Raw genomic sequence first — 10,631 nt, 5'->3', positions numbered from 1 at the left:
TTGGTTCAATGGGACAACTAAGTCATAAATGATTCGGAATAAAGCACTTATTCCCATTCCTAAAATTTAAAGTGCTATGTAAAATGTGTATAAGGATAAGTATACATATATACTTTTAATGATTCATAACCTTGAGATAGGAAGGTATGAAATCACCTATATAAGTGTGAAATGGGGCCGTTTCTACGAGAATTCGAGGCTTAATTCTCTTAGAGCACTTATGAAACTAAGAGTTGTCCAGGGCCAAAATGGACTCAACCATGAGAACCGAATAGGTTAGATGAGTCATGGTGTTGGTACAGTTGTTTGGTTTTACACGAACGGCTGGATGGTTCAAGACATCGCGTTCACCAACTAGTCTAGTAAATCCGATTGTATTCAACTAAAGAAGGTTCAAGCTACCTATCTTGATACTATGACTTGTCGTGTGTACTCCATTTGTTAGAGTCTGCATTTCATTTGCATTGCATTCGCATTGTGTTGCGCATATCGAGGAATTTCCATTCATGTGGGGGATTGTTGGATATTGGTTAAATAAATCGAGAATTGAAAAACAATTAAAGTGACTTCGTATAGATTTCGGGCAAATACTCAAAAGCTCGACTCAATCCGTTTAGGCAAAATTGTTTGCCACTTCGCCGCTTCGGGGCGCACAAACGGGGATCGACCTACATGTATTGAAGGGTATATTTGGCATTTCGAAAATCAATATCGGATGAATGAGAAATTACGAAAAAGGACGAAAATCAGTGAATAGACACCTTTTCATAAAGGTGCATTGTTTGGAAAGGGTGCATGGTTTGGCCTCAACCATTAGTGAATAGACACCTTTTCATAAAGGTGCACTGTTTGGAAATGGTGCATGGTTTGGCCTCAACCATTTCGTCCACACCCTTTCATGGTCTATAAATAGGACCCTTTGGGTGTCCTATTCCTCACAATTTTGATATGCAAAACATCTCTCATCCTCTCTTCTATTTAAGATCAAAATCATTTCATTTATTTTGATTTTCCTTCATTTCATCCTTGGAGTACATAAGCCTAAATTTGGTTCGTTGTACTTGTGTTTTGGAGTGCTACAAATACAAGTGTAGCCGTTGTATCTTGGGAATCGATTGCCGAAATTCGTGGGCACCGTTGCGGGGCAAATTCGACTTAAGGACAAAGAGTCCAACTCTTGCCTCGGCTTTGTCCCTACTTTCTTCTTCTTCTTCTTGTTTGTGTTTTATTTGCCGTTACTTTGTCCAATTTTCGGCACGGATTTACAAACCATCATTATACTTATTTTGGCGTCACTATTCACAAAATTCATCCAACATTTATTAGCATTCAAATTGGTGAATTCTTTTCATGCTTAGCTATCTCCATATTTAACCTCAACAAGTTATTTAAGGCGTACACTTCTCTTCTATACATGTCCAATTATAAACTATCAAATCCTTAAAAATTGTTTGGTCTTTAAGACTACGCTGATCGCTTCAAATCATGAAATGTAGTTGACTTCAATTAGAGGGCTACTTATACGAAATGTGAAAGGATTCATTGTGGACTAAGCATGTTCAAGAATTATGTATACATTGGAGAAGAAAAATGCTGTCATTTAAGATATTTATCAATCTGATGTGTCCACAATGGAAATTCCTTATCTATAGAAATTAAAAGGTATTTAAATGTTTGACAGGTTTGGAGTAATGGAAAGTTCAAGAAAGTGAGAGGAAGAGCGTTACCTGTATCGGGTGATGACAAAAGTTCAATGTCTCTGCTAATTACCCTCCCCATTGAAAGCACAGTCTCTGCCCTTATTCCCAAGTTAGCTATGAATGGCATTGAGGAGAAAGAAAACGAAGATGATGACTGTTGTTCTGAGGACGCAGGAGAAGAGATGCTTTTCCACTCATTTTCTTTCGAGGATTATGCATGGAGAGTCTACCATGAGCGTCTTTTTCGTAAAGATCCACTTTTGAGGTACCGCATTTAAGTGTCATTGTCTAGGCACAGGATAGTGTGCATCCCAAATTGCCTGACCATGACACGCTTGCTGCTCGTTTCGATACACAGAAACATCGTAGACCGCCAACCTGAATTCATTGGAGTAACTTTTGAATATGCAGACCTTTTTGATTTTCTATGCTTTATATACATTTTGTTATTCTGGAAGTATATCATATATTTTGGCTTATGCTTATGTGATGGTATTGGGAGTTGGGTTTTGCTCAAATAACATGGAGGCTGACTGCCTTCCTGACAGAAACCCCACCGGCGGGGGGGGGGGGGGGGGGGGGGGTGCTCATGGTAAGCCCTTCAAGAACGATGTCGATGAGCCAAAGTCCAAGAGAATGGGGCTACATATACATAGGTCTTAGACAGAATTTAATAGAATAAGATTGGGTAAAAATTTCTGGCTTATAGCAAGAAATTGTTTGTGAAAATGCTCCATTATTTTGTTCTTGTTGCTTATATATGGAACAAACCGAAGATGAATACTTGTTCTAAAGGCACCCTATGGCCAGTGGTCCTAAGGAGTCGGTAGTTGGTGCAGTTACGGAGGTGCTAAAACTCTAGCAGTTTCGATAATTGTAATGTGATTACATGCACTACTAAGAAGGCTGAGCGGGTAAAGAGGTGACACCAATGAAGGAAACTAGGCTTTGAATGAATAAGGGAGAGGATACTTTGACGATGTGAAACAAGAGATGTTATTTAGCATCATGCGTGTTTAAAATCAATTTCGTTGGCAGCTGTATAAGTGACATTAAATTAAAAATTCAATTAAATATAAGGAATTATGACACATTTAATAGAATTTATGATATACTGACATTTAAATTAGTGTTCAATTTCATTAGTGTTAGATAGTATTTGTGAATCAAACGACTCTACTGAGCCTATCAGTGACATGGACCATTGAGCGAATCTAAGTGGGCCAGATGCAGCCGTTTGAATAAGGGGAACTCGCTGCTGGGCACCCTGCTTCAGATGGGCCTTTCTTTAAAAATGTTGTTGGGCGGGGTCATGACTATGAAATGTTCGGTCTTCCTATAATTAAATTATTGGGAAAATTACAAATTTAGTCCAAACCTTACTCACCTTTTTTCAGAAGGGCACACGTTTCAGTGCTCAATGTTTATAGTTGTTGAACTAACGTCAGATGGAAAGCACGTAAACAATACTGAGAGGCAAAGAATATTTGTCAATGTTAAAATTGCAAATTTTAGTTCAAAACCTTTTTCCTTGCACTTTTCATCCTCAACCTTTAAAATTGTTACTTTTGTATGGTCATTGAAATTGCACTTTTCACCACTTTTTGTCACCTATTGTCTTGCGGATTCGATGAAAACTACTTAATCGATGTGTGACATTTCAAGCTACTTTTATGCCATGTCATTAAAATGTTAAAATAAAACATAACATTTTACCTTTTAATGTATTGACATTAACATGTATTTTACCATTTTCAATTGTAAGGTGTAATGTAATGATTATGTGAAAGATCAAATACAATATGACTGCCACTATACTATGCAATTTCTATTAGTTGGGGCCGGGATAATAGGTGACAGAATGCGGTACAGTGATGAAATTTAAAATTAAATTAAAGTTCAGTAATCCAATTAAACAAATTAAATTAAAGTTCAAGATGGGGACGAAGCACAGGTGCGCTGAAGAAACAAAGACCTAAGCACCTTTCCAAATGGAAAAATTGACTAAAAGTTTCCCAACCAATAATAGTTTGCATAATGGTTTAATTTTAAGTTTGTATATATGTAAATAGTAGTCATAACTTGGACTAAAAACAATATGTGAGTGACGTCAAACAAATACATACACACACATACAAACATTCCTTCCGTAGTCTTTATTTTTCGACGGATTGTTGATGACAAGGAAAGACCATATGAAAATTATAGTGTAGTAAACGGCTAAATCCGACTTGATTACCCGTTTGATGCTCGAACGCTAAAAATGCAGTTCAGAAGGTACATGTTAAAAATGGACTACCCTCCCTTTGCAGCTACACTTGACGAATCTCGTTGGCCATTTGGTGAAAATTAGTCTTACCCATCCACCACAATTAACATCTTAACAAGCATCTATCTAATCCTTTCTAATTTTTAGTAATTATTTTTGGGTAAACCAAAGAGGTTATTATTAAGGGATTTGTTATCCCACATCGATTTAATATCGAAATAAATATCAATTTATAAAGATCCTGGACTTCTTCACTTAATAAATATTGACTTTATTGAGATGAACATCAAGTCTTAACATGATATTAGAGCCATCTCATGGATTTCAAGATTGGTCTGCTCAAATGAGCCACCATCTTGAGGGGGTTTATTAAGGGATGTGTTATCCCACATCGGTTTAATATCGAAATAAATATCAATTTATAAAGATGGCGGACCTTGTTAAAATGGACCCTAAGTCTTAATAGGAATCCATCATGTGGCTCCTCATATCATATCCCTTTACAATGATTCATCTTGTAAATATTATAAGAGAGATGTAATTTAAAAATAAAATGCTAAAAGATTAAGAAGTATATGATTTGTGTGATTATTTGATGACGTAGTCGACTTTAAATATATTAAAAATAAAATTTGTGATCCAAATATCGTTGTGCAATCATGTCAATTAACAACCAATCTTTGTTTATTTAATTATTATTTAGCCAGTTATACTAACTACTTGATCATAAAAAAGGTGGGTTTGTTACCACTAACTATATAGTTTTCTATATTTCAGGGTACCCCACGCAATAACCAACTTGTTTAAATATAAGAAAAGCCAAAGGATAAAAATATATAATTTGATTAGGTGGGTATTGACCAACTGGGTCTATCAATGTTATTTTCCACGAAACTTGTTTTCGAACGTTAAGAACATAGATCTCACGTCCTTACCTGTAATTGATATTTTTTATACTTTAATTCTTGAATATCTTTTCTTGAAATTTTTATTTTGAAATATATTATTTACTTTATTTTAGAATCTGATTATTTTAAAAGAATTAGGTATCGAATATTCATTAAGCGAAAAAATGATTAGTTTTGCGGGATTCCTATAAGTAACGTTATATGCAAAATTTATTTAAAATCGGCAGCATTGTATTTCTGTCAAGTAGGGTTCAATGAATTTTTAAATAGAATCTATATGAATTTATTAAGATGCAAGCAGTATTTAAAAACACCGTGTGATCAAAATCTCAAGGAATGGTCAACAGAAAAAGTTCCCCAACGACACGAAAGCCAAATATAACAAATATCTCCATCTCGTTAAGAATTGTCTAAAGCTTTCGTGTATGAACTAATTCAACTTGTTACAATCCAATCAATATTCCAAACATGACTCTTAATACAATTGTAATGTTGTATTAACTCTTACTAAATTTAACGTCTCATCTTCAGTTGGTTTCAATTTGTTCTCTTTTCATGAATTCAACCAACACGATCTTAACTATATAAGGTATTTCAATTCGATTAGCTCTGACACTACGAGAAGTTTTAGTCTGTGAACAGAGCACGTTTGACTGATTTACCTCTATAACTTGTTGCACGAAAGTTAGTGAAGGGAGGAAATCCCAAAGTCAGTCAATGAAAGAGAACAAAAGCTCTCTACTTGACTAGAACATTTTCTTTGGCGTTTTTGCCTTAGGGGTGTGGAACCATTGATATCACACTTGCATTTGAGGTAAAATGATACCTGATAATATCCTTGTTGCAAAATCTTGATATAATGAATGAAATGAGCTCCAAGTACGCTCATCAAATCAAGTAATATTGACTTTTAAACATGATTTAGCCCGTGTTCGACTCTCTTTAAATTAAAACTTTTTATTTTTTATATTCATTTTTAATCACACATTCACACAATAAAATATGTTGCACGTATATCCAAAATTTTCTACTTTTCAACAACACATTTTACCAAAAAAAAAAAAACTCATTATTCAAAACATCATTTTCCCCCAATTTCTCTTTATAATGGGCATAAAAAAAAGGGCTTCGTTACTCGTAACGCAAGACATGACATTGCTTTTAATTTTTAACATTCACGTGGGATCACTGTATTATGACATGAAGTTTAGTATATGGGATTAATGAGTGACTACTTTTGAAAGTAAATTAAAGTTCAATGACCTAATCAAGATAAGTTAAAGTTAGACGACCAAGTTGAGATTTTTAGGGATATCCTTAATTGAGATTTTAATGGATTTTAAAAATATTTTTAAATTCAGGTGTTCCCAATTAAGATATTAATGGATTTTATTAAAATTCATTAAATTTTAAGTGTTCTCAACTAAGATTTTAATGAATTGCAATGAAATTTTTAAAATTTAGATATCCTAACTAACTCGTGGATTTATAAGAATTTCTTTAATAAAGAGATTTCAAAATATTTGGATGAATTTCAAGCTTAAAAATACATTTAACAAACTCATTTGAAATTTTACAATTTTTAATGAGATTTTTATGAATCTTGTGACAATCTATTCAAATTCACGAAATTCGGTAGTATTCGTAATATTCTAAAATTCTTTAAAATCAGACACCCCGAAAATTAAATTTACCCACTAACCGTTGAAAAAGACAATTGCTTAAAGAAAGATTTTACTCTCGTCCGTGCCAGAGTATGAAGAAAGTAGTCGCTGTAGTAGTTAGAAAAGGACTAGTAGTAAGCAACTGAGAATGACAATCCTCCGGCCATCAATAACCAAATCAGTTTCAGCATCTTCAAGAAAATCCCATTTCACCAAAATTTTCCATTAAAGATATCTAAAAAAAAAAAAAAAAAAGTTTGTATCCCTCTCTTATATTCTCATTCTACTCTTATTTCTCGTCTCGTAAATTTCCCTCTCACCATTCTTCTGTATTGTCATGCAGCAGCCTTCGCACCGCCGAAAATTCACACCAGTTTTCTCCACCGTATCATTCTCCATGAAGCCCGCCACCGGAGGCCTCAAGGGTAGTAATCTCTCTATTTTCGTCTTGGCTGTTTCGATTTTCTTGTTCGGTTGTTTCATGTACAACGACGACGTGAAATCCATTGCTGAGTTCCCTTTTTCTAGGCCTAAGGTAGCCGGCCAAGAAATTCAAGAAGAGCCCTCCAAGAATGTTGGTGATCGGACCACTGTTTCAGTTGTTCTAAATGCAAGAACTGTAGTGGAGACGGAGATAGAAACTTCCGATTCTGATCATGATCAGAAACAAGAATCTTTGAGCTGGAAAGATGAAAAAGGAAAAGAAGAAGAAGAACAGAAAATTAAATTGCCAGTTGATGACGACGACACCGTCGATGAAGAGGAGGAAGAGGAGGAGGAAATTGAATTGCCTCCTGAAGATTGTGATTTGTTTACGGGGCAATGGGTTTTTGATAATGTCACACACCCATTGTATAAAGAAGATGAATGTGAATTTCTTACAGCCCAGGTGACTTGTATGAGGAATGGAAGGAAGGATTCTTTGTATCAGAATTGGAGGTGGCAGCCCAGAGATTGTTCTCTGCCCAAGTAAGCATTAAATCTTCTACCTAGAAGTTTTTTTGATTGATTTAAGTTTATAATCTGGTATTAATTATGATCATGGCTTTTGTGACCAAGATTTAGGCCAAGATTGTTGCTTGAAAAACTGAGGAACAAGAGGCTCATGTTTGTTGGGGACTCCTTGAATCGGAACCAATGGGAATCAATGATTTGTTTCGTCCAATCCGTTGTCCCTCCAGAACGAAAGAGCTTGAACAAGTCTGGCTCTTTATCTGTTTTCCGAGTCGAGGTATTTGCTATGATCGTTGGGAACATATTTTCCATAATTGTTAATCAATGTGTACATTGACAACTGTTGGATATTGGTTAAATAAATTGAGAATTGAAAATCGATTAAAGTTTGTATCGAATTCGGCCAAATACTCAAAAGCTCGACTCAATCCGTTTAGGCAAAATTGTTTGTCACTTCGCCGCTTCGGGGCGCACAAACGGGGATCGACCTGTCCGGTCAGGTCGCGAGGGTCGAGGGGGCAGCGCCCCTCGTGGGGGGTCGAGGGCAACGCCCCCGAAAGAGAATTTTGATTTCTCTGCATGTATTGAAGGGTATATTTGACATTTCGAAAACCAATATTGGATGAATGAGAAATTACGAAAAAAGGTCTCAACCATTAGTGAATAGACACATTTTCATAAAGGTGCATTGTTTGGAAAGGGTGCATGGTTTGGCCTCAACCATTTCGTCCACACCCCTTCATGGTCTATAAATAGGACCCTTTGGGTGTCCTATTCCTCACAGTTTGATATGCAAAAACGTCTCTCATCCTCTCTTCTATCCAAAATCAAAATCATTTCATTTATTTTGATTTTCTTTCATTTCATCTGTGGAGTACATAAGCCTACATTTGGTTCGTTGTACTTGTGTTTTGGAGTGCTACAAACACAAGTGTAGCCGTTGTATTTTGGGAGTCGATTGCCGAAATCCGTAGGCACCGTTGCGGGGCAAATTCGACTTAAGGACAAAGAGTCCAATTCTTGCCTCGACTTTGTCACCATCATTATACTTATTTCGGCGTCACTATTCACAAAATTCTTCCAACAACAACTTGATTGATTCGATAATTGTTAATTTTTCTTGGGAATTATTGCATTTAATTCATGATTTGTCACAATAAGGGACCTTTACAAATTGAATCATAATTGTTACACGAGGTAAAGTTTGTCCCACTTTTTGGAATGAATAGAGAGTAGTTGAAATAGTGTGTACAAGTATCAACCACCTTTCACCTAATTGGATTAGCAATTTCTAAGATTAATTTTTCACTTTCTTGCAGGATTATAATGCTACAGTAGAGTTTTACTGGGCTCCATTTTTGGTAGAGTCAAATTCAGATGATCCCAATATGCACAGCATTTTGAACCGGATCATTATGCCTGAATCAATCAAAAAGCATGGCAAGAATTGGAAAAATGTTGACTATCTCATTTTCAATACATATATATGGTGGATGAACACTTTCTCAATGAAAGTTCTGTAAGTATATAGAATCCCATGTTTTTAGTCATGATCAATATGTACATAAAGATAAACTGATGATTTTCCATCTTTGATCATGGGGACGAACCAAACAGGCGAGGGTCATTCGATGAAGGGTCGACAGAGTATGATGAAATTGAAAGGCCTGTGGCCTATGAGAGAGTTTTGAGGACCTGGTCTAAGTGGGTAGATAAGAACATAAATCCTAATAGAACTCAAGTTTTCTTCATGAGCATGTCTCCTCTTCACATCAAGTAAGGCCTAAAGTCCCTTGCCTTTTTCTTTGCTTAGAAGTTAACTTTTGATATTTTACATTCTATAGATATTCTTTCCTTTACTTGCATGTATATAAGTTTTATTAGGTAAAAAACCCATAGTTCGATCTCTTGAATTCCATATTTTTATAAGTTTTACTGCTTTAGAACTTAATTTAACAAGTATTTATTATAATTTGGATTTCATTTTCTTGTACACCTGATGTAGAAGCTTGGACTGGGAAAATCCACATGGCATAAAATGTGCTTTAGAAACAACCCCAATTCTCAACACCTCGATGCCACTGAATGTGGGCACAGACCGCAGGCTATTTAGAGTTGCAGTAAATATTACCAAATCAATGAAAGTGCCTGTCTATTTCCTCAACATAACCACCCTTTCCGAGTATCGGAAAGATGCACACACCTCAGTTCACACCATTCGCCAAGGCAAGATGCTGACCCCCGAACAGCAAGCTGATCCAGCAACATTCGCAGATTGCATCCATTGGTGCTTACCAGGTTTGCCCGACATATGGAACGAGTTCCTCTATACACGTATTATATTGCGTTCTTGACCCTCTCTAGGTCTGGATGAATTCTTAGACATGTGATCTGTTTGTTTAATATGTCCTGGTGTCTAACATGTCACCTAAGATTTTGATTGTCTGTTGGTACAGCATTCCTATGAGCTCAAAATTTGTTAGTCTTTACATGTAATTTCTCCAACTTTGTTGGGCTTCCTGTTTGATGATTAGTAGTTTCATTCAGCCCATGTAAATCCAAGTTCGTTGAGACCTCAATTGTACCCTCGAAAATTTTTGAAAAATATGTTTACCCTCGGAAAAGTTGTTTCTAAGAAAATAATTAAACCAAACTGTAACTATGTTAAATCGTTTTGTTACTTGGTTGGGGACTGTCCTGGATCAAGCCTAAGCGTGTCTGCACATAGAGCTGATCTAGCCCATCGAAAAATATGGTCCAGGCATAGCCCAATATTGTGGCTAGCCTGGTTGGTTTGGCTAACTAATTATTTTATTATGGGGAAATTACACTCACACCTACATTTTAATTTTCAACTTCAAAATCAAGTTATAACTATTTTTTTTATTTTTTATTTTTGTTGCCAAAAATTTAGTGCTATTGGGACCTGGGAGAGGCTACACTACTAGCATAACTAGAAGATCATAATAAATAGAGACAATATTACCTCTCTGTATAAGAACCGTCGAGATTGTCTAGTCCTTTTTTTTGGTACATTATCCTACATCATTTTAAAATATTGTTATGCATTGTGATCTTGTCGAAGTATTCTTCAGTTCACTTAACCCATACTAAGAAATGTTTATGTCGAGCTTAA

At 35.7% G+C, this 10,631-nt stretch overlaps 2 protein-coding genes across 2 annotated transcripts in view; both read left to right on the top strand.

The window, feature by feature from the left end:
* LOC111403036 (gibberellin 2-beta-dioxygenase 4) overlaps window positions 1-2,185 on the top strand; it is a 9,088-nt gene extending 6,903 nt beyond the window's left edge. Inside the window, exon 2 of the mRNA XM_023031381.1 lies at window positions 1,682-2,185. Within this exon, the coding sequence (XP_022887149.1) occupies window positions 1,682-1,978 (297 nt within the window). The 3' untranslated portion in view covers window positions 1,979-2,185. The remainder of the gene's footprint in view (window positions 1-1,681) is intronic.
* Window positions 2,186-6,659: 4,474 nt separating this feature from the next.
* Window positions 6,660-10,119, top strand: LOC111403035 (protein ESKIMO 1-like). The gene is made up of 5 exons (XM_023031380.1): window positions 6,660-7,510; window positions 7,601-7,772; window positions 8,815-9,014; window positions 9,113-9,271; window positions 9,501-10,119. The coding sequence occupies exons 1-5, from the start codon at window positions 6,879-6,881 to the stop codon at window positions 9,847-9,849; spliced, it is 1,512 nt and encodes a 503-aa protein (XP_022887148.1). The 5' UTR covers window positions 6,660-6,878; the 3' UTR covers window positions 9,850-10,119.
* Window positions 10,120-10,631: the final 512 nt, after the last annotated feature.

Source organism: Olea europaea, chromosome 11 (assembly GCF_002742605.1).
Source record: "Olea europaea var. sylvestris chromosome 11, O_europaea_v1, whole genome shotgun sequence".
NCBI classification, from domain to species: domain Eukaryota; kingdom Viridiplantae; phylum Streptophyta; class Magnoliopsida; order Lamiales; family Oleaceae; genus Olea; species Olea europaea.
The sequence above is the reverse complement of the archived record's forward strand: the minus strand, read 5'-3'. Positions and strand labels throughout refer to the sequence as shown.

Bases quoted from the DNA above. Each gene is read 5' to 3' on its own strand.
- LOC111403035 (XM_023031380.1), top strand. From the start codon at position 6,879: ATGCAGCAGCCTTCGCACCGCCGAAAATTCACACCAGTTTTCTCCACC. The intron at 7,511-7,600 runs GTAAGCATTAAA...TTTGTGACCAAG, and splicing joins AGAGATTGTTCTCTGCCCAA to ATTTAGGCCAAGATTGTTGC. The intron at 9,015-9,112 runs GTAAGTATATAG...CGAACCAAACAG, and splicing joins ACTTTCTCAATGAAAGTTCT to GCGAGGGTCATTCGATGAAG.